The sequence below is a fragment of the Phaethon lepturus genome, unplaced genomic scaffold (genome assembly GCF_000687285.1).
Source record: "Phaethon lepturus isolate BGI_N335 unplaced genomic scaffold, ASM68728v1 scaffold7693, whole genome shotgun sequence".
Taxonomy (NCBI): domain Eukaryota; kingdom Metazoa; phylum Chordata; class Aves; order Phaethontiformes; family Phaethontidae; genus Phaethon; species Phaethon lepturus.
Genome location: NW_010529641.1, coordinates 51,392 through 77,904, shown reverse-complemented (window position 1 = coordinate 77,904; position 26,513 = coordinate 51,392). Strand labels below are relative to the sequence as shown.

Genomic DNA, 26,513 nt, shown 5'->3' with positions numbered 1-26,513 from the left:
AGAGCGGTTGCAGGTTGTCCCTTGCCAGGTCTTCCTCTGCCTTTCAGAGGGGGTCTGTCTTTCCTTGGTTTGTCCTGCCTTCCTCTGGCTCCACATGCTCAAGGCAGACAGTCCTTGCTGTCTGTCGCAGTTGAGCGGAGATGCTGTTGGTGGACCGTGGGGCTGGCGTGGATGAGCGGCGCTCCTCTTGTCTGGGGGATGCCTGCAGATGCGAGATGGATGCTCAGTAGGCTTCTGTAAGCAAAGGTTGGCTAGTGCTCTGCCTGCCTGCAAAATATTCAGCCTTCTCTGCGTTAAGACAGGAAAAACAGCAGCAGAGTGATGGTGCCCAGTCATGGTACGGTAAGCGATTGTGTTACCCGGTAATATTCCTCCGAAAGTACAGGTGAGACAGGATCGTGGGCATCGAGTCAGCCAGTTACGGAGGCTGAGTTGTGAGGCTGAAACTGTTCACACGGTCCAGTCACAGTTGGACTTTCTTGTTGTAAAGCATTACACAGAGCATTATGGACTATTCCAAAGAGTTACTTAGGATGCTGTTTCGATTTAAACATTAAATTAGTTTTCTCCCTGTTGTTGAGATTGACATGAACAGTGGTAAAAATGGGAAGAAATGCTATTAATGAGCATGCTGGGAGCAGACTGCAAACACACTTTTATCTCCGTGGGGAGCCAGCTGGGTCCGGCTGGACTCGTGGGTTCAGTTCACGGACAGCTCTGGCTGGTGGCGGCTGCTTGGGAGAGCCTGTGGAATGTGTCTCTGCCCTCCTCCCCTGCTGGGAACCTCTCACTGGGTCATCTGTGATGCTTTTGTATGCAGTCAAGTAGCTGCTTTGGGGTTTTATAGCTTTCCTGTTGCTTGAAACAATTTTTACAGCATTCAGACTTCAGACTTGCCTTGGAGGTAGTATAGATAGTTTTCAGAGGAACTATCTGCCGTTGACATGGATGGTCTATACCCCATAGGCCCGCTATAGTTAACTGGCAAGCTGAAAGCTGGCTAGACTTTGTGTGCGTTCTACTTCTTTGCATGTTGGAAAACATAATATGCACGTGCTTATGAAGAACAAGAGATTTTTGTGAAATGACTAACTTTTCTTATAGGACCAAAGACTACAATGCTTCGTCTAGCTGTAAAGTTTTTCCCTCCAGACCCGGGGCAGTTGCAAGAAGAATATACTAGGTAAAGTATTTTTTGAAGAATTTGATTTGCATTACCTACTGAAATAATAGGAAGGTAAGGGTAGGAGGACATTGCTTCTGTTCTTTGGGAACAAAACTTACATTGAAGGTGAGCAAAAGAGCACTTTTCGCTAGTGTCAACAGTTTGAGTAGACACATATTAGCAGATGAGTGTTATCAGAAAAAATATTTTTCAAAACAGAAGACAGTGCAGGTTAGGGCTTGCTAAACATCATAGTGTCAAAAATGATGGGGTACAGAGGAAATACATTTATAAACAGTACCTATATAAAATAATCAGTATATATTTTAATAAATTATTTCTCATTTAATCTTCTGAAGTCCACACTTTTAGTATTCTACATCTAGCAAACATGCTTTACTGTTCCCGTTTTTCACCAGTGCTCATCATGAGTCACTTTTCCCAGTCACTAACTGATTGTTGCTAAATTAAGCAGACCTGTCCGCTTGCTAGCACCTGGGAACGTGGTTTGAACTCTGTGCCTCTAACAAGGACATTACCCAGGATTTTAGTGTTTCAGGAGCTCATTTAGTGCTTTTTCAAGTTTTACTACTTTTAATTGGGATTTGTTTTATAAATCCACAGAAACTCCTCGTTATCCTTCAGACTTATTTTAGAGCAAACCAGCATGATAACAGCTGTGGTGTGAAGCGATTGTCTCTTGTAATGATAAATACTATCTGAATATTTCCTTTGCTCCCAATTTTCTTATGTTACTTGCTTTTCCGTGTAGGAATTTCATTAGGAATACAGCTTTTTGGAGCAGGAACTGTATTTTTGTCTAGTTATGGAGTATATATTGTGGATTTCTGGTCTGTGCTTAGAGCATCTAGGTTTTTCATAATGTTGTTAATGATGTGTACACTTCACTGTGAGTGTATGGAAAAAACCAAGATAGCTCAGTCAGATATGCAGAAAACAGAGCATACTTTATAGAAGTCTTTAACAAATACTTATGGTACTTTAAAAAAAAACACATTCAAAATGTATACCTTTTATTATCTTTTTGCCTCAAGAATGTGATACATAATGTTTTAAAATTAATTCTCCTTTAAAAAAAAAATTACTGTTCTCTTCCAGGGTGTAATTCAGTAAAGAATATTGATCGGTCTGTCAGTTCAAAGGTTTATAGTAATGAGTTGTTGCCCATTTACCGGAGTTCTTATTGCACCTTCTTTCAAGTAAAAGGGAAAGACTTACCAGCATTACATTCATTAGAAAATATTAAAATTGGTTTAGGTTTCTAAGTCGGTCCTTGTCAGCGCACTTTCAAGGCTGACATGTTTTTCTTCTATCCTTATATGTTTTGCAGGCAGCTTATTACTTATAAAAAACTTCTAAACAGAAATCTATTCCTCTTTAGCAACTGATTTCGGAAACTTTAATTAAATGAGCACAGCAATATAAGAAAAGGAATTTTAACTTCTTGCTGTCTTTGTAGGCTGTTAACATTATAATCCTGGAAAATACAACTGCTGAGTAAATTAATTGAGTGCTAGCAGAAATGCTCGTTATTTTTCCTAACAAGATACTAGTCAGTGATGTTCTCCCATCTTTTTTCTAATAGATAAAATCACTTGAAGTGTTCATTAAGTTTCTTTTCCAGCTAAAAATTACAGCTGCTGTGTTACTTCACAGATCAAACTTGTTAAAAGCATGGTTTTCCTTCTGCTTCCTTGTTCCTGCGTGTTCATTTTTGCTGATAAAATGCACTGGGTTAGTCATGGGCTGTTTGGTTTGATTTGACCATCCTTGGCAGCGAGGCTTCTGTCGTATCTTGTTTTTGGAGGGAGGAAGAATTAAGAGGTGCTGGTTTTATAAAATACTGCTCAGTCGTTTTATCGTTCTTTCACGTGTCAAGGTGGTCCTTGTAACTCCGGTTCTTGTAACTCTCTCTCAGGTACCTGTTTGCGTTGCAAATCAAGAGGGACTTGGCAGAGGAACGACTGACCTGCAGCGACAATACGGCTGCTCTTCTGGTCTCTCACCTTCTGCAATGTGAGTATCTCAGCTCTGGTGACATCGGGTGATGTTGCCATTGCTAACCCCCCAGTTAAGCAGCGTACAGGAGCTTTTGGTACCTACAAGCATTTTCTGTCTCGCGGTGTTTCCTTCTGTACATGCAGCAAACCTGTTGATTTTGAACACTGGGGTTACCCTCAGGGCCACCTGTGGCGAGGAACAGCTGGTGCTCATGTACGAGATAACTTTGGCTTCGTGGAGACTGTACGGATCCAAACCCCTTGCGTGTTGTCTGTTTTCCCTGGCTCTGCAAACCGGGTCACTAGCACTCCTCGTCTTCCAGACAGCTGCTCCCATCTGCCTCTGTGCTTCCTTGGCTTTGTTTCTCAATTTCCCTGTGGCTGGGGGGACATAAGTGTATAGAGACTGGGCTGAAATAAAACTAGAAACGTGCCGGAACAAGTTCAACAGTAGGGTTGTCGGCAGCTTTCCTCCTTGCTGGGAGCGCAAATGGAAATGGGAGGCAATTGATTCGGAAGCTCTCCGTGTTGCCGCTCGCTCAGTCTGTAAGCACCTAAAGACCTAAAAACGTGGCATTTAAGATGAGCAGGTTGAAAAACTTGAATGGGGTCAGACAACAGATCAGTTGGAGCAGCAGCCAAATGATACAGCGTTTACAAACCTGGAACCTGAGCTGCAGAAATGGGTTTATGTGCCTCCTTGCTGGCTTGAAACAAGAGCTGTTAAATGATACCTCTTCACATGTACACTGCTAAATAGGCATTAGTTATATAATTCCACGTTGTAATATAATAATACAACTATAATAATATTAGTTGTGGTGATTTTATTAGCAGAGCAAATCTATCTTCTATGTGTGCCATCAGTGAGTGACACAAAATTTACTCATGATTTTCCAGCATAAGTTCTGCACTCCACAGTGCAGTGTGGAGCTGGTGAGCAAATCTCAGCATCTGGCGTTGCTTAGCTTGCTTCAACCCTACTAGAAAATTAGAAGTGAGATAGAATATGATCATTTTTAACATAAATTATTTTACAACAGTGCCTCTCAAAATTTTTTTCCTTGTTATTTCGCATGCTGTCTTGATTTTAAACAGAATATTGCTGTGTTCTTTTTAAGAACAGCTGCCTTGGATGAGATTAATAGTTCACTTAATCCACTCCCCTTTCTCTGATGGTAGTTGATAGCAGATGCTATGGGGAAGCCCTCAGAAACGGAGCAAGCATATGGTGATACTTCCATTGCTGCATCCATCCAGTAATCTTTGCATGTGGCCTTTCTTTATCAAAGACTAACTCTGCATCTCTTTGTTAGATGCCCTTGATGAGCTTTGCTTCCATGCATTTGGCTAACGTTTGAATTTGCCTATATTTTTGGCATCCTTCCATGAAAATGAGCTTCACAGCTTAGTTTTTGGGAGGTTTGTGGGATAACTTATATCCTTTTGTCTTTTTAAAACATTTGCATTTTAATCTAATACTGTAACTTCATATTTTATTATCAGAAAAAAACCTTTTTAAAAATGTATTTATTCAACTTTTATATGCGTATAAAAATTACATACATAATTTGTAATTACATGTTCTTTCTTACATGTAATTACATTACATATCTTCTGCCTGCCTCATACTTTTCCAAGCCAAAGACTTCTGGTCTTATCAGATGGAAGCTGTTCCACAATTTTGATTCATGCTTTTTTCTTCTGTAAATCTCTTCCTAAATCCACAGTGTCATTTCTGAAAGGTGTGAATATGTGAAGGGGAGACTGAAACTCATGATGTAGGCACAGTGGGGATTTATAGTCACATAACTGCTTTATGTTTTTGCTATATATTTATTTTTGGACAATTCCTAAAATCTAATTTGCCCTCTTCACAAGTAGGTTTGTCCATAACTATTTCACAAAGTCATAAACATTTCACAGTGTGTATATCTGTATATTATATCTGTATAATATATACTGTATATGTATTATCTGCAAGGAAGAAATGTTTAGACCACCTCACGGGTCTTCTGCAAGTCTCACATCATAAAGACATCTAAATTTTCCAAACGATGTTAAAATACTGCTATAATCCCCAGGAAGTCTGCTTGGGTTATACGTGAGTGTTTGGTAAAATGAGGCTGGATACAAAGCGTAATGCACAAATGTGAAGCGCTTAAAGGAGAATACATTCTGAATCTTGGGGTCTCTAATTCCTTAGCAAGTATTTTCTGTCATTGTTCCTTGTCCATTGTTTCTTCTTATTTAACGTTGTTTTGTTTTCTGTAATAGCTGAAATAGGGGATTTTGATGAATCAGAGGATCGAGAACACCTTAAAACAAACCAGTATTTGCCAAACCAGGAAAGAATTGAAGGAAAGATTCTGGAGTTCCACAGGAAGCATGTGTAAGTGAGGATTAATGTATACCCCTAATGTATACTCCTGGGGAGCACATGGACTCGCTTGGTGGAGGTTGAGCACGCTGCACAATAGCATGATGTTGAAATTGTATGAGTTAAACACCATTTACATCTAAAAAGAAAAGTTGGATGGAGCAATTGTTACATAGTTAGGACAGCATTGTTGGGCAGTAGTTTTTCTCAAGTGATTTTTCAGTGTACCTTTAATAACGTACCAAAGCTGTCATGAGCTTGTAATAATGGCTTTAGACAAAATCAGTCTTCAGAATTTCCGGTTTACAAAACTTAAGTTCAGCTTGCTGTCAAATGCATTAGGTCTTGCTTTTGTGTAAAAAATTATTAGAAATCAATTGCATTGTACTCATTCTGTACTCATTAAGCCTAAAGGAGATGGAGAAGGATGGAGTGGGGGAGGAATAACTTTCATCAGAATTTATGCAATACTTTATCTTACAGCTGGAGTATTTTTGAAATAAGTAAAGTTTATTAGGGACAAAGAAACTATTTGCCACAAATAAAAAATTCAAATACACAGTCAGGAACGGCAGAAATTGATGCTTTATTATTTGACATTTCAAATAATCTTCTCCCATCATGTGCATTTGATGTACAGTAGGTTGTGTGCTTTACGGTCTAATCTGGCTGGTCTGAAAATGCAAAGGTCTACTTGCTGTGTTTAGTGTAAAATATTTTGATAAGTAAGAATATCTGGAGCAAACAGTCGACACGGTGCTCATGAAAGAGAAGTCAACCTACAGGGAGGCTCTGTTGCGACCAAAATACTACTCAGAAGATCAGGGTTTGAGTTGCATGATCTATATTTGCCACAGCTTTGTTCTTCTAGGCTTTTAAGCACACAGAGTTAATATTGCTGAGAAATTTCAGACTCTTACCTGCCATAAAGGTCCTAAGCTTGCTTGTGCAGTTCTCAGAGTCGACAGGTTAAATGAAGAGAGGGTGTGTGATAAAAAGGTGATGGAGGTTTGATTTCACCCTTTCTTTTCTGTAATTTTTGAGACCTTGCATATTAGGATTTAGCAATTTGAAGTGCCTTTTTTAGTTGTGAATATCCACACCACAGTTCATTGTGCATGGTTACGCGTTATAACCCAAATACTATATTAGAAATTTAAATTCTCCGTTTGCTCTGTGTGGGTAAACTCTGGGATTATTGCTGACTGATTTCCTTTAAGACAGAACAAGGGGGGTTTTTTCAGGACAGCATCTGTGTTTAAGGCTAAGACGCATCCTCTATTATTAGAAAATAATTTCCTGAGTATTTCAATAATTAACTATTTGCTTTTTATGATCACTCATTTTCAGTTGTACTGAAATTATTGGTACTGATGAAATTTCAGCTTTGTCGATTCTTGATGAAATCAGTTCTCTGTTACTTTTTTTTCTGCTTTTGAACCTTTGAGGTGCATGTGGAAATGACGAAGGAACGAACTAAATGTTGTTTTGAAGTAATTTGCAGTAATTTTGAAGTAAATTAAAATGTATGTTAGGATTCTTCACCTTGGGAGAAGGTAGCTGAGAGAGGGAAACAATTAATTGCACAGAAATATTTCATTATTTTTTCTCATGTCAAAAGAAAAGTGCTGAAACAATTAGGCAGTAACATCAAAGCAAATTAAAAGAAAAGGAGGCACATAATTTTTGTACAACTTGTAATGACATTGTGAAACTTACTGCTGCAAGATGCTGTGGAGTCTAAAGCTACAAATGACTTCATGAAAGGGTTTGATGACATCATGCAGTATAGGCGGATGGCTTTCAAATTTGAGATGAAATGTGTGATTTTGTAGTTCTGGCATAAGTACATCCAGACTATGCACAGAACAGGCCTTTGTTCATCACATGCCTGGATCCAATTTAGTCGCTTCTGCTTGTGGGGAATTTTCTTGGTTTACTTTTCTTGATGGAAGGGTCGTGACTGTCTTCTGAGTGAGTTGGAGACTGGTAATTTTATTAATTAGGTTTGAGCTTTTTTTGCAAACAAGTTACTTCTAATCATTCTTTACAGTAAGGAAAGTTTGCAGTTTTGCTGGTCGGGAAGAAGCCAGAGGAGGGTTAACAGGAAAAGATTCCTTGCTTCATAAGTGTACTTTTCATTAATGAGAATTGCATCTAATACAGCCATATTATTAAAAAGTTTGCAATTCTTACTTTAAACCAGTGTTTTAGAAGCGCACATTCAAACCACGGTTAAGATTAAAAGCTGAGGTGTGTAGTTAGAAAAGGTTACAGATGAAGGTTAGTGATACCCGAGTACCTTGAACGCATGTTTTAAATCCCATGCGCCTTTGGAAAAAATTTTGTTAGAGAGATGTAATTTTGGAAGCACTGCAATCCTAAAAATAGCTGTGACTTCCTTACACGTCTCTTCTCTCTTCCCTTACCCAGGGAGTATTGGCCACCCTTTTCCATTTTTAGTAGGAGTTGTGAAGGTCCCGTGTTTTCTCAGTTTCGACACATTTTTTCTCATTTCTGTTAGAAGGAGCAAGCAGGATCATGGAGCTTGGGCCATTGCCTCCTTCCTGGCGATGCGCAGTGCGGTTAAATGGACATCATCCTTGTGCGTTGTATTTTTATTTTTGCATTTTATTTTCTTTTTTTTTTTTTTCCCCTTCAGTTGACCTTACTATTCCCCCACTTACCTTTAGCAGACTGGTATTTTCTTCCACTGATGATTGCTTTTGACAGAGACTTCTCCTATAAACAGAGCCTCCAGGAAAAGAAACGCATTTCTGGCAGGATGGCTCATCTCCAGATCGCTACTGCACCATCTTCCTTCTGCCTCAGTTTTCCTTCTTTGCAGCCCTCGCTTTGCCTTGAATGCACTTACACACCAGTTTACAGGGGGTTTCTGTGTCATATCAAGCTGGGAGCACCGATTTGGCTTTCCTGGGCTGGAATTGCAGCAGGATGCCTTTCGGCGCCATGCGTGAGCTGGGGGAGCAGGAGGATGCATATGCCTTCACAGAGGGTGCTCAGTCTCTTTGGATGATGCTGTGGAGTGTCTTCACATGATTTATATCTTTTTTTAATTGCTTCACCGTAGCTATTAGAAGTGGTAGAAGACGTAAAGCTGAATAAAAGAGAATCTCTGATTCCAGTCCATTCTGTATCAAATACATTGAGAATGTTGCATTCAGAAAGAAGGGAATCGAAAGCTTATTTTCTATTAAATATCTTTTAATTTTTTTCTTTCACTTCTACAAATACTTTCTTCTACTTTCACAAATATAGAGGTATGGCTTTTATATGTAGCTTTGCAAATGTAGTAACAGTAAAAAGGATGAGTTATATTTTTGGTATAGCACATTACTTAGTTGCTTCATCAAGAGCCTGAATTAGCTTTACTTATTTTTATAGTTTATTTTAAAAAAAAGCTTATATTTTGAAGATGTTACATTGTTGGTTGGTGTAGTTAAATCCTGGCACCCCAAACACTCAAAACGCAACGTTTACTGCCTTCCTGCAAGTAGCGTGAGTAGAATACTTACTATAGGGTGAGCGTAGCCCAGAATTAAACATAACATAATTTACTTGCATTCAGATGGTTGTGGTTTTTTTGTTTGTGTGCACATACATAAATCAGGAAAGAAATAGAAGATTTGTTAGATTTATATTTATGTTTACTGTTATGCCTCAGGTCCTTTGACAGCTTGTTAGCCAAATTGTCCATGATTTAAATTCCTTAAATTGTTTGTAAATTAGAAAAACTATAACTTTAGGTTGCTACATAGTCTAAACAATTTCTATACATGCAACATTTTGATACCTCATCTTTAAAATTCTATATTAATCACTGGTTTTAAATGCTCCGTAAATCACCTAACATTTAACAGCATTTATTTTGAATCGATCGCCATGTGAATATTGTAAAACTACCAAATGTTTGTCTAGATGGATGTATGTAAGGAACCTTTACAGTAAAACCTATTGCACTGACAGCAGCTTTTGCTGGAAAAGACTTGTAATAGATAGTCTGTTGTCCATTGACCTGGGGAAGACTAAGTAGATTTATCTGCTTAATGGATGAACAAAATTAGACCGGATTGTTTTCAGGCTGGTCTGTGCAGCTTAGTCTGCAGCAAACATCGGAGAGTAATTACTCTGAAACTGCTTCTCATTTGTAACCGTTCGTGGTGCAGCGTGAGCTGCCCGGCATCGCTCCCGGCTTTCCCCGTTCAAGGCTCTTCCTTCTTTGGTAGCTACAGGCAGGTTGTGTGCATGAGAACACTCTTAAATTTCAATTTTTTTTATTCTTTCTGAGATGCGCTGTGCTTTGGATCATGCATACCTAATGGAACATAAAATAACTGTCAGTGGTTCTGCATCAGTTATACTGGACTATTTATGAAGAGTTTTTAGTACTATATAGCTCAATTTTCTAGTTGCCATTTTATCCTAATTTTTGTTTCCCTTCCCTTCCAACCCCCCTTCCCAACCTCTGGCAACCTTAGCATCCTCAGCATCCCCTTTAAAAGACAAAGCACCACTTTCATGCTGAAAGTCACTTTATTCAGAAGAATTATAGCAGGAATTAGTGTGGGTGGGAGTTACAGTGCTCTTAGAGTGTAACTCAGGAAGCTGTGGCCAAAATGAATATTTATGATCTACCTTTTTTGTCTTGTATGTGTTTAAAATGGGAACCATGGTACTTCAGCTATTTTGACGCAGAGAGGGAATCAATGGAAGAAATGCTAGTAAAGCATAAACTCAAAGCCGCTATAAAAACAATTCTTTCAACATTACTCATTTCAGTGTGGGGAAGAGAAATCTGCGTTACGAATTTAAGCTCTTAGACTAGTACATGTGGTGGTAACACTGGTAGAAGTGCAACTACAAGACTCTTTATGTAGTTTGGCATGCCTTTTTCCATTTGAAATCAGATTTTTGTTCCTCTGTGCTTGTTCTTTGCAGTCACGTTATACATACACAGCCATACAATACTGATGTTTGGATAAGGTTGGAATTATGGACTGTACTTGTAAAGTTAGGAATTTCCCTGAATCTCTACTTTCTCCAGTTGGCAAAAAAAAAATTTGGATTTCCTTTTGTAGTGTTTTAGGTTTTTTTCCTTCCAGAATGAATAAGGCAATAGAAAACTGTTGAAATCCTATAGTCAAATATATGTGCATTCAGGCTTACTTTCTTAGTGCATTTTTGTGTACGTGTGTGTTTTAGTCTAAGGCGCATTGCTTCTTCTAACAACTTCCATTTTTAAACTGTTAGCATGCTAAATAAGTTTCCTAATTGCACTCTGAATTTTAGAGACAGTTCCTACAAGCAGTTAATATGTGTTGTTGTCATCCCTGTTTCTGATAAATTTAAATGTAATACTCACTTTAATATTCTCAATTTATATTTAAAAGAAATCTATATGGAGCAAAAAAGTTGTTTAATCTAAAACATGACTATAGGTAAGTAGAAGGAGGTATTTTTAAGGAGCATGCCTAGAAAGGCAAGTCAGGGTAGCAGGAGAATTTATTTAGTACCGTTGTTGTGGTTGGCACTACATAGTTCATGAAAATAGATCATGCTGCAAATAGTTTATCATCTGTTTTAATGAAATTAAATACAGATTTATGGAAGGAGGCCATTTCTTGGAAAACAGGATTTTTAAAATTTGTCTTTATGTGTGCAGGAATCAAATCTGCTTTCAGCACTAGTTGGTTGTAAGTAGAATAACGATAACTTTTTATCCCATGTGTCTGCTTGTACCATTACACGTATCCTAGCGAACTTGCACGTTGCAGGAGCAATGCAATGCACTAGCATAGGTGCCTCGTGCAGCGCTTGCTTGGAAGTAACGTCATATCTATTATTTCTCATCATTTTCAGTAGGGATGCAGGGGTCACTTCATGCAGCTGGGGCTGAAGCAGCCTCACCGGACCTAGTGCCCCGGCCGGCCCTGTGCTGCTTGTGTTTCCGTGGTGTTAGCACAGGAGAAGGGTCTCCTGGACCCTATTTATGCCTAAAAGTGGCCGGTAGTGTTGCCTTGCAGTATGTTTTTAGCTCAGAGACTACCTTACTCAGGCGACGGGCTTGTGTTTGTCATAAGGACTTTTTTACTTTGCAGCGCAGTTGGACACGTTCGGCAGCACGAGCTCCTTCGTTTCCGCAGCAGCATTTATTTGTTCTTGGAATATCCCAAACCCCCCGTCAAGACCCCCAAACCGATACAGACAGTTTTGACTTGTAGGAAAAAGGTCTTGTCAGGTACCAGTGCTTTACCAGATCACTTCAAGGCTTGTGAAATTATATATTTTGGGGTGCTCCAGATTTTGGGGTCTCGGCCCTCGCGTGTCTTGGTGGCACGAGAGCTCTGCACCGCCTTCTGTGCCCTGGGCAAGCGGCGTTGCAGGCACCGCGTCTCTCCCGCCCCGCGGGCGCGCTCTCCTCGCGCTGGCTCTGCTGACCAGCCCGGGTGCATGGTCCATGGCCACCCCTCCTGTTCCTGAGAGCCAGCAGGAAAATGCGCTGTCATCCAGTAAACTCCCCCTCGTGGAGAAATATGGGGGGGGAAAGAAAACATAGAGAAGATACAGGACTATTTTGTCATGCAGGAAAAGAAAATGTCAGTTGTTTGTCTTCAGCAAACTTGCAGAGCAATAAATGGAGGCTGAATCTGTGCCTGGTGTGTGCCAGAGTCTGTAATAATCCCTATATTGCTTGCTTGGACTCTGCAAGAATGGGGGTGCTCTGTGTGTACATCTTCCTCCTCTTTTCAAAGTCATTTCAACAGCGGATGATACTTCAAAAACGATTTTGAAAATACTTCTCTGGATTTCTTGGCAAGGAGGAAATCCTACAGCCAAAGCCTGGGGGAATGCATTGCACCTGGTAGTACTGGTGTAATAATTCTGATGTGGTCCCAACACCTTACCTGAAATGGGTCGTTCTGTTGTGGTATTTGCTTTGTTTCTATCATGCTGGCTGTGCAGCTCTTTCGTCTCTCGCGTTTTATCTGGTTAATATTAATATGTATACAAGCAAGCAGGAGAAGGAGCATTGTGGATTGAATTCTGATTTGTTCAACCTCATTGTTTCTAAACTGAAAAAACTCCGAACTAACTGATGTTTGTTTCAGTGCCTCTGTCTATGGGATGCATTTTAGGTCAGTCGTCGGATGTTGCGTGTTGCTCCTACTTCAAAAGTTTCAGTGTAATACTTAACTTGGAGTGAAACTGCCCAACTAGATGAGACAGAAAATTCTCATTTAGTGCCAGAGTTAAGACTTAAGTGTGTTAGCCATGTTGGTAATGCTATAGAATCAGATTGTTCTTAGAACTTTATTTTTCTTCCTCACTACAGGGGTCAAACTCCTGCCGAATCGGACTTTCAAGTGCTTGAAATTGCGCGGAAACTGGAGATGTATGGCATCAGATTTCACCTCGCATCTGATCGTGAGGGCACCAAAATTAATCTAGCTGTTTCACACATGGGTGTGCTGGTATTCCAGGTAAGGTGGGGAGAGCAGACTGGGTACATGTGTCTGTCTTTCCATTAGCACATCTTGGCTCTCATTTTGACTTCAAGTGTCTCTGATGATTTTAAAACTTAGCACATATTTACACTCAAGGGAGTGTCATTTAAGGCCCCAAAATACTGTTTGGTGCAGTTTGCCCTTGTTGGTGCAGAAAGAAGAGCATAAAACCTACAAAACCAACACTGACAACGAAGCAGAAGGGTTTTTGTTGTCTGTTTGAAAGTTACATATATGTTCAGAGAAAATCGTCAATTCATTTGGTACAGCCCTGGAACAGGTCTATAGTCCTGGAATTTTGGTATAGGTTCTCTTGTTTTAATGTCACAGTGTATTTTTGCTGGGATAACGTTGCTCTTAGTGTGTAGAAGTTCTGTTTCATTGAAGTCATGGGACCAATTACAATTACTCCTTTTGTCATATTAAATAAGCAACTCGATGATGAGAGTTCTGTTTATGAATGTGATCATATTGTTTTCCCTCAAAACACAGGCAGCCGATGTACTAAAATACTTCCATCTGGGCACTCATTTTCTGTTCACTTTGTGTCTTACCTGTTCTTTTGTTACTGCGGGGCAGCTTCTCTTCAGAGATGCATCAGCCACTGCAGTCCTGCAGTTCCTCTCAGGCCTCCCCAGCGGCTGCGGTTTCCATCCTTTAAGCTCATTTGGGTCTTTCTCTTGAAGTACCGTTTTTCGTCTCCCTTTGCTTACAGAGGGTGACAGGAGAATTGCTGTGGTTGTGAGTGCTGACGGGGTCCTTCCTCGAAGCTTTGGGAGTCAGTGGTACGGGGAGGGGAGGGCTGATGTAGGGCAGCAAGGTAAAGGCAGAGCATGGCTTTAGCCAAATAAGCAGGCTGGTCAGCGAGGGAGCTTGGCAGGATTCCTCACGCTCATGGTGAGTATTCCTCAGTATGTTGTGCTGCCCAGTTAGAAAAATTGGAAAAATCAGCTTGGAGTCTAGAGTTCTGTCCAGAGGAAAAGGAAAGCGTGTTACGTAAAAGGAAACCCTCATCTTGCTTATACCATAAAGTACCCTGAATATTGATGGGGTTGAAATGTTCCTTTCTCATCCGGTTTTCTAGTTTTTTCTATTTTTTTTAATACACATTTCTAGTGTCTGCACAGACAGACAGACATCACACACTTGTAGCTATCCTTGTACTGAAAGATAAAATTTTTTAAGGGAATATTGTTACCAGAAATAAAAACCCAACAGAATGTGTTGGGGGGGTTGTGTGTGTGCACGTGCACATGCCTATATACCCGCAACAGAATTTTGTTTGCTTCTCTTACTTCTGAAACTTTTGCCAACTTTTAACTGTTACCATTTTAATTCAGGGTAATACGAAAATCAATACCTTCAACTGGTCAAAGGTCCGTAAACTAAGCTTCAAGAGGAAAAGATTCCTTATTAAACTTCACCCAGAGGTCTGTGTAAGTTTTACTGTATTAGTAGGCTAGTCAGTGTTGAAAAAAATATGTATACTTAATGTTATTGTGAAAAATTCTAGAGTTTGTAATTTTATAAAACAACTCAGTGAGGTAGGCTTGGCTTCATCATTCAAGTAAAAACCTTTCCTTTCTCACCCCGTGTCTGTTGTCTTAGATTTTTAGGTTTTGTGTGTCAGCCTCAGCTTATCCTTGACATAGGCTCACACATGTGTAAATGTAAGATAGAAAAAAAAAATAAAACCAAATATTTGGTGCATCCTGTCTCAGTACTTTTACTCTGAAAAAAGTTACATTTAATATTTTTCTTGGATATAAATGGAGATGAACACTCTCATGAACTCTCTGATCCATTAGCATCAAAACGAACTAAGGTAACTTAAGCATTGAAACAGTAAGTCTCTGGTGTTTAGGTAAAAGTGTGTTTGGGGGTACTTTTGGCTGTAGCTCCTTAAAAGAACACTGTAGTACACTGCTGATACAAGCATGATTGCTTTATAAGACTGCTTCTTCCAGGATCTTGTTGAATATGTACTGCTCCAATGAAAAATCTGGTAGAGTCCCTTGATTCAAATGAGAATAACCTGATACACCTCAGGAAAGAATAGGTGGCTGAGATTATATTGTTGGAGGCTAATTTTAAGGACGGTGCGATTACTCTTGCTGCAGCCTTATCTTTTCTGTATGTCTGTATAGAAGTGTCATCTTTCGTGCTTTGCTGGTTTACAGTAGACCGTTTTGATAGCAGATGTCATCAAAGTTGTCGTTGCCTCCACACTGGATGACTAGATTATGTTCAATGTAGGGTCGTATTAAAATGAAGGGGAGGGGAAAAGTTTGGACATTACATAGTTATATGTGTCAAGGAAACCTGAAGCAGGACACACTGTCTGCATGTGTAGTAAGGTGTCTCACAGACACCCTCAGAAATTCCATGTGACAACTGTACTCTGACAAACGCAGTATTCTCCAGTCTCGTCTAAATCTCAGGAAGTAAGACAAGCATCAGAACTAAGGAAAAAGTATTTTAAAATTGCTACTGTTTCACTTAAATATTTTAATTTCTTTCCAATTACTAAGTTTATGATCCATAGTTCTTAAGGTGGATTATACTGGGCATGTTTCTAGAGTCAAGAGCATTTTAAACATTTTTACACTTTCACAGTAAACAAGTATTTTTGAAAGCTATTAAATGATTTAAACTGCATTCAAAGTAACTTCCATTGCGTTAAGGTGTATGAGAAGTGACTTAGCAAAATACTGCATCTCACTGGAGTTACGCCTTTTGTTGGCATGTATTTGAACTTTCCTTTTCTTTTCCATTGCCATTTTATGTGGTACTTAGCTTTTGTGTTTTGTTCCCAGGGCCCGTATCAAGATACATTGGAGTTTCTTTTGGGAAGTAGGGATGAGTGTAAAAACTTCTGGAAAATCTGTGTTGAATATCACACGTTCTTTAGGCTCTTTGATCAGCCAAAGCCAAAGGCTAAAGCAGTGTTCTTCACCAGAGGGTCATCGTTCAGATACAGGTAGGGAGAAACATAACAGACTTATTAAAGCTGAATTCCTTGTATCTTTGAAAATGAGATCAAAAGGAAAAAGTATTCTGAAGTCATTCCATCTATAATTCTCATCCACTGCGTTTCATAACGTTTGTACTTTTGTGGGTTCACAGTGGACGAACACAGAAGCAGCTAGTGGATTATATTAAGGACAGTGGGATGAAGAAAACACCATATGAAAGGTAAGTACAAATTATTTTGTAAGGTGGAATGTAGCTGAGACTTTCACAGCGACCTTATTTCCTAAGTTTCAGTGTTTTTAAATGATGCTTGGAGGCATGGTCATTTGCTGACTTCTCAGTTACTAACGTCTACTTCAAATTTAAGGTAGCTGAACTAAATTTAAAAAATTTATAATTTTGTGGTGATTTAAGAAGCTTAGGAAAGTTTCAGTATCACATTTTAATGTCCGTGGACAGTGTGTGACTTAGCCATCTAAAAGGTCAGTACATTTTGAAGATTCACTGAAATTAGTGAGGACTTGTCTGTATGTCACTGTAGCTATGCAAGTAGCCAGTGGCAGAGCTCATAATTGAACTTGGGATCTGCAAGTCTGAAATGGTGACCTAAATATTCATTTCTAAACATATAAATAATTAAGAATGTGCATTTTCATTATAAAATTGTCATTTACTTACTTGACTACGCAACCATCCTGTCTCCATGTAGGAAACTCCTCATAGTCTTTCATCTGAAAGATTATAGGAACTTATTGGGAATTGTTAAAAGTTTGCATTAATCTACTATTAATAAATGTTTTTAATGTCTTGGATTCCAGTTGAGCTCCTTTTCTGTATGAAAGATTGATTTTTCTAGTAAATTGTTGACATAGAATGAATGTAACCACAAGTGTGACGCAGGATACGACTTTTTGGGGTGTAAACATATAGAACTTTATACGCCTGAAATTATATGGTTGACTGAATTGTAAGTTGTTTGTAAAATCGTTACAGACTAACTCATTCTGTTTTTGAAGCCATTTATTTGTAGATGTTTATACTGATGGCAAAGGAGGAAGTTAAACTAAGTGTGCTATTTAGTCTAGTCTTCTGGCACAAGTTGCTCTAGAGTTCTCTTTCAGTGGTATGAATGATCTGGATCTTGCTTTATTCCATTTTCTGCGTGTTTCTCACTCCTGTGTTGTTTAATTTACAACTCTTGTGACTTAAAATCTTGACTTAGTGATTAACAAGACATGATAAAATACAGCTTGAGACGTTTCTGTTGGCTACTGGAGTGGAAATAGCTGAATGGGGAAGGGAGAAGGCTGATTCACGCCTTGGAAGCTCACAGGATGCTCTCTGTTCTGCAGGAGGCACAGCAAAGCCAGAGCGTCCACTCGCGCTTCGAACACCGATGTACCGAAACAGGTCAGTTCTGCAGCACTCTCAGTATTGCAGCCAGGGAAGCTGACAACCAGCTTTCTGAGATGAAGGTGAAGGAAAGGTGATCCGGGTGAACCGTTTGTCTGGAATCACTGTGTTTAATCTTTGTCCCTGATGCACGGTTTTTCTTCTTTTTGGGAGCGGTGTCAGTTTTGATAGTAGTAGCCAATGGAGTCTGAAGTGAGTAATATTTCTGTTTCAGAGTTCAGCTTAACTGAAAAGAAAATGTCATACTTTCTAGTGTGTTGTCTGTTTCAGAGTATTAGTTTGTCTTCAGGTACTATCTAGCTGTGTTCTGTGGAAGTCTCGAGTTCATTGTATGAACTTCTACAGTTGGTGGCAAGAGACAACTGTTCCACTGAGTGCACTTGCTTCACATGCAAGAGGTTAAGGAAGCATTACAGGATTTTGCTGTCGTTTTGTGTTGCTTTCCCTTGTGGATGCTTTTTCAGCAGAGGCTGTAAAAGACATGGGTTTAATTTTCCATCCAGTTATCAGAATGGGATCTGTTTCTGAATGCAATGTTCTGTTTGCTGTAAAGTGAGCCCTTTTGAAGCACGTATTCCTTCTGCATCAGGAACTGGATGTTGCATTTGTTTTTATGTATTATAAAAATCTTTTTATCTGTTGTGTTTCTACTTTTTTTTCCTCTTAGAGTGTCCCATTCACTGAGGGCTTGAGAACCCCAGGGTCTCCTGCCTCAGCAGCTGCCCCCTTCCACTCAGTTCTCTCATCGGCCACTCCTACTCCTGTCCTGCCCATCTTTGCAGAAACCAGCCCTTCCTCTTTGGACCCCCGAGCGCCTTACACAAGGATTCCAGAAAAAAACACTGCAGCGCCAGCAGAAGCAGCGGGCAGGAAACTGATGCAGCAGCCTGGATCTCCCATACTCCAAGGTGTTGGGTTTGGTAGTGTTGCAGGAAACTGTAACCCTGCTTGTCCTGTTGTTGAGCGTAGTTGCAGTTTAGATCTAGACGTAGAGAAGAGTAGTAAGGAGAGCAGGGTCGCTGTTTGTAAAAATGACAATGATGAGGATGACTTTACCACAGGTGTTTTCATTGCTGAACAAGAGCATCAGCATGGCAGCCGGGGTGCCCCTCTTTTCACATTGACAAATTCACAGTTACAGGTGTCAGAGGAATTTATTGATGATGACCCAGCAGAAATTTCCTTTTTTGCTGGGGGCTCTGAGGCATTTTCATATGTGTACAGTGGTTTGGAGTTAAAGGGCTCTGATTTTTCTAAGCATGTGTCAGAGTCGCCTGGCTTAACTACAGATGCCCTTCAGCAAAATACAGTCTCTTCTCAGTCAAGCCCTGACAGGTACTCAACCGAAGCAGTAGATATGAATATGGAAGATGAGTTTGAATTTGAAGAAGGGAGCGATTTCAATGGCAATGAGAGACCATCAGATACCTCGGAGCTGTTTGAGGTGAAGGCCCAAGCAAGCAGAATGCAAAGCCTCCTGAGCCCATCCGAAACAAGTTCGTTGATCAACAACCGCTCCGAGAGTAGCTCCCTCAATAATTTGCCACTGAACGGTACGTCCTCCCTGCACACGTACAGCTCTGCGAATCATTCGGAGGCCAGTTCCATGGTGAACTTCCCCGCCTACTCGGTCCGCTCCGAGTCCAGCTCAGCCTTTCAGTTCACAGACATTATTGACCAGCTGGAACAGCTGAGCTATCCACCTACCACCACAGAAGACTCCAGCAGCACAGACACAGACTCCTGGGACTCCGAAACTGCTCCACCACTGGATGTAAACCTTTTCTTTAGTAACCCTTTTGCTCAAGCTACTGGTGACAACTTTGCTTTTGACTTTCAGAATAATTTAAAAAATCTCACACAAGAAGACTGGACAGAGAAGGCACGTGTTGATTGATTCTTGATTTTTGTGATGGATCCCTCTGTGCTGTTCAGGCTTAGAAGTCAAAAGGGTGTGATGTCGGTCACTTTAAGCAAGAAAGCTCTAACCCAGTGGCTGGATTTTAAATCACGTAATGTAGTTGATTTTTTTTTTCACATATCTCTTCAGTTTCCCTCCAAGCTTTGGTGCTGCATTATGTGCATCACACTGCATCCAGAATGTGTTATAATGGGCTACGATGTTCACAAAATACTGCATTTAGGAAAAAACACTGCTTTCAGGGAGGTTAAGTATCATCAGTTGGCTCATACAGACATCACAAATTACAGTATATTGAAGGATTTCTTTGGCTATAAATGTATCTGTGAGAGTCTGATATAATATGCTGTTCCTCCAACACCCGACTGCAACAGTCACTTCTGCACATGCTTGTTAACAAGCAGCCGCATCCACTAAATTAGCTGTTTTCCTGCACTGAGAGCCCCCATTTTGGGGGGTTTTCACAATCAAAAAAAATGGACAATCTTCAAATCAACTATGAAGGAAATTTTTAAAATCTCAACCTATGCAACATGTCTACGGTATACATTGAAGAATAAATAACCTACGTGGTAGTTTAGAAGAGGGAATGTGTACACAATCAAAATAGCAGTTGCCAAAACTTCTTCTGAAGACAATCATTGTATTTTCTGACTTCAAAGTGCCTTCAGCAGTTCAGCAACAAACAAGTAGCCTTCTGCTTTGCAGCAGTTAGGAGATACACGCATAGACTATAAAAGCACTTAATCCCCATTGCATTTTGTCTCACCTTCTATTTCTTTATCGAATCACTCTGCATAAAAATGCTTACAAATTAATTCATAAGTGTCCTTTATCTGTGGAAGACAGGTGGTGGTAAACGTGGTGATAGCTTTAACTTTTCTTTAAAATATGAGCTGTCTTCAGAAAAATACTGTAATCTTTCTGAGAAATTGAGATGTTGGGAGGAGTGAATACTGTAGACAACAGTTGGAGCTTCAGTGCTTTTAAAATTTTTTTTAATCAGGTGACTTTGATGTGAGACTGGATCTGTAAGTTCAAAAGTGTAATTGAAAAGGCAGTTACTGAACTGGTCACATCTAGTTTAGAAACATTTATTGAGGTGAACATGGTAAAAGTTGAGAAGTGTCCTTCCTGTCTGCCAATCTGATGGTTTGGGGGGGTAAAATTCTGAGCTTCAGCTCATAATAGCATTTTTGGATTATTTTGCTTTTGTACGAGCAAAATACTTGACTGAAACCTTGTGATGGCAAGTGTCATCTCCTTCAGCCGTTGAGTTTTGGGGTTCCCTGTTGCCCAGTTTTGAGTCCTTTGCAGTTTCCAGAAGGAGTGAGTACAGTACTAGTGCAATCGATGCCTCCAAAATGAAAGGCTTATAGTTACAAGCATAACTGTATGCTCAATATTATTCATATCAGTTTTCTTAAATGTGGTCTTGATATATTGTTAAAAGACCTTCTTTCTTTACTCAAACATTTAAAAAATACTATTATTTCTCAAAATTCTGATAACTAAAACTTCATGGGAATTCCCCTCAATGTATGGTAGAACACGAGGAGGTAAAACCTCCTTTAGTCACCCATTTCTTCTAGTGTAGTTTTTACTAAGGTATGATTATTCTTCACTTGCTTTTATGTTGCGGTTACTGTGTTTGAGTGGAATCACTGTTGTTCCCTGAGAAACCTGTCGCCTTTGCCAGTGGCACAGAAAATCAAAGCATATTTAGAACAAAGTATTAGTTTGGATCTACAGGAATGTACAGCAGTTTGATTGCTCTTTTTTTGTTTATATGTGCTATATGTTTTTTGTTTGTTTTTTTTTTTCTTCTGTTGAATGTGTGTTCTGGCTCTTCGTGTGACTTTATTCATACCTGTGGAGATGGCGTCATGGATGTGCAATGTGACATTTCTAAATAGGCACTTGGAGGAGGTCTTCAATTATGTCCAAACCTGCTACCTTTAAGTATGTTTTTAGGTGGTTTGTCTTCCCACAACTAACTACATTATGTAACTTGAAAAAGAAAAACAACAGAAAAAAGACTTCTGTCAGCAGTCTTACAGATGATAGAGTCAAGGACAAATACATACCTTTAAGTATGTTTTTAGGTGGTTTGTCTTCCCACAACTAACTACATTATGTAACTTGAAAAAGAAAAAAAAACAGAAAAAAGACTTCTGTCAGCAAACAGTCTTACAGATGATAGAGTCAGGGACAAATACAATTTCAGTGCATTATTTCAGGACAAAATACATAGATAAAGATTTAGAGGAAGGCTGTTAATTTCTTTGATCTTTTAAAAAAAGAATCAGGATTCAGCTCTTTACATATAACTGTGTCTGCCTCCGTTTCATGTTCCGTGCCTCAATCACAGGCATTCTAAGTGTTTTAGCATTGCTTAATATGGGAATAAATCCAACTAAATTCTCTAGCTTTTCAAAAGATCTTAGGAAAAAGCTGCCTGTGTTTTCAATAAACACACTCGGCAATCCTGAGAGAAGGCTTGCTGATAATTCGAAAAGGCGTCTTCAATGTTTTTCTTCTTGTATTTTGCAGCTGTGCAGATCCTTTATTGGCAATTTTAAATCTCAGGGATTTAAAAAAAAAAAAAAGTCTAAATGTCGTGGTCCTTTTGTTTTCTAACGGAATGGGAGTGACTAGGATCTTGCTTGTTTAGCTTAGAGCAAGGTGTGTGGAGCCACAGGTGACGTGGGTATGGAAGCTGTTCAGATGAAGGTTTCAGTTACAGGTGTCACCAGGAGCACCGATCCTTCACGTCATCTGACTCCTCCGTACACCTGAATTTGGGATGCTTGCACAAAGGCAATGCTGATATCCCCTCGGGACTGCACACAGCGGTGTACTTGCAGGTTGTGTGGGAGTTCGGTGCTGCTGCCTGTGCCCCTGGCACCTGCTAGTTATCTCTCTGCTGTTGCTGATTGATAGCATATAGCTGTCATGGTTTCTTTCTGGGCTTTTCTGATTTTCAAAGCTATATGGCTTCTGAGGACATAGTTGTATGCTTAGCTCAGTTGTTTTGTTCGTGGTTTCCCAGATCAGCACAAAAGAGGCGAAAATTCAGCTCATAAGTAGAGTTTTTATTATAGCAAGAAAGCTGTAAGAAAAGGTTCTTCTTCATTTCCTCCAGAAGGATAAGTTCAGGTTCACTTTCCAATAGAAATGGAGAGAAAAACAGCCCGCCTTCAAGGGACCAGGAGGGCTCGGTGTTTCGCAGTGAACTCGAGCAGCAGTTGCGAGTTATTTCAGTGCATTAGAGCTGTGCCAGGCATCCTTTCCCCCAGCTGTCTCCTGAGGTGGTGGGAGAAGGTGAGAGAAGGAAGGGCTTTCCATTCTCAGTATCATTTGTCTTTGGTGAACTTCGGCGCAGCGTGGTTATGTCCCGAGTACCAGCGATGCTGCTAAGCTTTCAGTGTTACTCCGTGCAGTTTGTTTTGTTTTCTTTTTACAGTGTTGATACTACTAAAACTTAGTTCCTGGTACTGATTTCTGTTTTTTTTTCCTGAGCACATGAGTTGTCTTTTCAAGAAGGCGCGTAGTATGATGGCAGGCGACAAATTGGTGCCAGCCATCTAACGGTGAGAGCTGGGACCCTTGCAGACCCCGAGCAGCGAAAGCTGCCACGGGAATCGCGTGACATCAAAGAGGGTGAGATTACGTAGGAACAATCAGCAGGTCTTTGTCAAATGTCCCATGCATGCTTGCCTTCAGAAGAAGGCACTTGAGGAGCTGTGGTAGGAGCAGATGAAAGCCTAGGTGCAAACCTTGACTTGTCTGTGGCGAGCGAGTGGTCATCCTCTCCTCCACCCGACACTGTCACTCCTGCAGGTACGTTCTTTCACGTTTGCTTTCTGCCCCCATCTGTGGGAGGCTTGTGGGGGACATATATAGGTACTTATATTCTAGTCAATGTACAGGGTTCAGTGCTGTGTTTTTCCTGTACGGAGAACCACTGGGGGTTCCAGGTTTGTTCTTCTGCTCCAGACTGTGCTCCTTTGCAGCGAAAGCTCAGCGAAGGGAGTATGCTGGAGCCATCGCTCCTGCTCCTTGGTGAAATAGGGCTGTTTTCCATCCTTCCACTTCTCTGTTTTCCTATTTTAGCAAATAAATGCAGCAAATACATGCTTTCTCTATGCATGTCGATATTAGTGGCTTTTCAAAATGAGTTAGGCTGGTGGGCTTAGCTCTTTTGTGGTACTCCACTTGCGTGTTGCAGTGCAACTAAAAGACACGAAGAATTACGTGTCTTGAGTGGGTAATTTTATCTGCACCTGCAGTCCTGTATGTGTATACTTACAACTGTTCTACGCTTAAACACATTTATTAAATGTAAAGCACTACATTGGAACATTTTTGATCTTTGTGTATGCAGTTAGTGTAACTCTTAATTTGCACAAAGCACAGGTCATAGAATATTCTCTGACCTATCCACCACCCAGTTAAACACTGGTAATCTTTACCAGCTTGTGTTATCTATTGTGTGTAGACTTTGAAATTTTAAAGTACTCATTCATTATTAAAATAATACATTCTGTATATTTCCCAGGACTTAGCGTATTTTATCTTAGGCTGGAATAGGGCGATATATTGATCTGCTCTCAACTTTCACTTTAATTTCCAGTGAATTTCAGAGTTGCTGGATAATACCAAGCATTGATCTCCTTTGTCCTGTGTATATTTGTATTGTGATTGTAGGTGATTGTGTTTAAGGGTTTGGGGTTGGTTTTGGTTTGTTTTTTTTTTTTTGGTTGGTGACTTGGTTTTGGTTTGGTGGTGTTGGTTTGGGGTTGGTTGGGGTTTTTTTTTGGTTGTTGGTGGTAGTTTTTGTTTCGTTGCAAATCTTGATACGAGTTAAGATTTCGTGGAGACGCTAATAAAAGTCATTATAATTTTATGCTTTTTGGTGCAAACCTGTCGGTAAGTCATTCCCATTATTGTCATTTTGCAAAAAGTTCTAAGCCATAATTATCTGGTATCGATTGAACAAATGAGTATACAATACGGTTTTCACTGCAGTCCTTTAGCTGTCATTGCCTGCAGTTTTGAGTAGATCTTACATCACACTTGTCACAAATGCTGTGTGTATATGTATGGGTATACATATACATGCTCTGTGTGAATATGGGGAGACTTTACAGCTTCAAACATGTATCATAAAGTCCGTGTAATTTATTATCTACCCGTGGGCTGTCGTCCAGTGAGCGAGCTGTAGCTTTGGGGGTTTCAAATTCGGAGCATGGTTGATTGAACCTGGTTTGTGGGAAAGAGGTTGCTGTAAATTTTCCGAAGTCCCAATACTCTGCTGTTGCTCGAATGCGCAAGGCTCGGATGGCAGCCGAGAGTGCGGCTCACGACAGCCCTGCAGACTGGTAAGAAACACGGAATGCCCATCTATACATACGGGGGTACGCGTGCCTTGGTTAGAGTGACTCCCCGGGTAAATAGGTGCTACTCTTTTTCGGGAAAGGATTACATTAAGAAAACAAAGAGGGCTGGAATTTTTTAATCTCTTGAACTTTATCTTTTATACGGTAAATGTTTTATTGAATTACATGTTGGGATTTTTAATATCTTTGTGTCTGTTCAGATTGCTGGTTATGAACCTACAGATTTGTACTAATTCATAATTTTAATTGATTATGCAATAAAATAAGGAAAACTTTGATATAAATGACAACGTGGGCTTTTTAGCTTTATTTTTCATTACCCTTGTGTTTGAAATAGAATAAATATTTGTTCTCCTAGCCAAGGCATCTTAGAGTTTTATTACCAGATTTTTCCAGGCAGTTTTCCTCCTGTACTCCTTTGTTGTAAGTAGAGCACAGCTGGGGCAAATATCAGTGTGTGGTTTTCAAATTGCTGTGTTGTGCAGACCTTTTGCTTGGGATACAAGTGGGACAGATTTCATTATATGAGTTACGCTTTCTGTGGAGACATTTTCTTTCAAACTGGTTATGTCCCTTGAGCTCTCTTCTGTATATTCATTTTTATTGGAAACCTGTGCTTTATTGTAAACATAGGGTATGGAGGCAATTGCATATTTTCTAGGTTGAAAGTTCTTCAGGAATCTGTGACCAACGTCTGGGTAAATCCTCTTTTCCTGAATCACATAAACATTTTCTTAAAAAAAAAAAAAAAGTCAGTAGTACTTGCATGAGGAAACCGAGCAGGTTTCTGGGCTATTTTGATTTGACAATTTAAAAAAATTATTCTCCATATTATGTTTGCTGAGTTATAAAACAATGAAAACACCTACTCCCAAAAACCTGCTTTTCAGCAGTAATTACTGGGTGTGGAATTGCCTCTGACTTCCTTTCAGACATCAGGAGAATTTAGAACATAGTATGTTGTATCGCTCTGTTACAGGGCTTGAACCTGATTAACTTTGCTTTGATTGTTTTTTTGTCGCAGTTAAACCAATTTTACGTAGACTTAAGGAAAATACGTACCTGCCACAAATAAGCGACTGGGGTTGAAACCCTGCCCGTTCATTTCAGCAGTGCTGCAAACAGCTCTGTGCCGAGCCGCCGTTTGAGCACAGCCAGATCAAAGCTGTCAACGCAGCATCGAGAGGTTTCTGCTTAACGCTGTGACAGTGTAAAAGTTTACAACCTGCGGTCTGTACAACTGATACATGTTCTTCCTTGCCTGCGCCTAGCGTGGCCTTTTCAAAGCAGGGGAAGGTGGCAAAATAAGGGCGGTCACTTCAGATCCTGGACGTAACCCTAAAACTGGGGCCAATGTTAGGACTCTCCTCAGTATCACGCGTAGGTGTAACTTCACAGGTACATACAGTTTCACTGGGGCACGTGTCAAGTGCTGTAAACGTGCTCTAACGTTTAATGTGATCTGTACCCACTGGAGGATGAGAGAGAAATCTTTGAATTTAAAGTCTCTTAGATAATTTTTTTAGGCTCTTATGTATTTTTTTTTTCCCCAAGATTCTCCATCTCCCAACTATCCCTCATTATTTTAAAGTGAAGATTTGCAGGGGAAAAACATAACAGTTGTGATATTTTGAAATAAGGAAGATTGGGGGTATTCCATGATTTCAGTTGTAATATATTAGCTTGCAGAACACTATAGAAATAATAATTTG

At 39.9% G+C, this 26,513-nt stretch overlaps 1 protein-coding gene across 1 annotated transcript in view; it reads left to right on the top strand.

Annotated features, from left to right (window-relative positions):
* FARP2 (FERM, RhoGEF and pleckstrin domain protein 2) overlaps positions 1-26,513 on the top strand; it is a 59,293-nt gene that overhangs the window by 6,031 nt on the left and 26,749 nt on the right. Inside the window, exons 4-13 of the mRNA XM_010284000.1 lie at positions 1,105-1,183; positions 3,105-3,202; positions 5,464-5,578; positions 12,921-13,068; positions 14,433-14,528; positions 15,909-16,072; positions 16,219-16,287; positions 17,418-17,475; positions 18,146-18,388; positions 19,081-19,087. Coding sequence (XP_010282302.1) covers positions 1,105-1,183; positions 3,105-3,202; positions 5,464-5,578; positions 12,921-13,068; positions 14,433-14,528; positions 15,909-16,072; positions 16,219-16,287; positions 17,418-17,475; positions 18,146-18,388; positions 19,081-19,087 — 1,077 coding nt within the window. The remainder of the gene's footprint in view (positions 1-1,104; positions 1,184-3,104; positions 3,203-5,463; positions 5,579-12,920; positions 13,069-14,432; positions 14,529-15,908; positions 16,073-16,218; positions 16,288-17,417; positions 17,476-18,145; positions 18,389-19,080; positions 19,088-26,513) is intronic.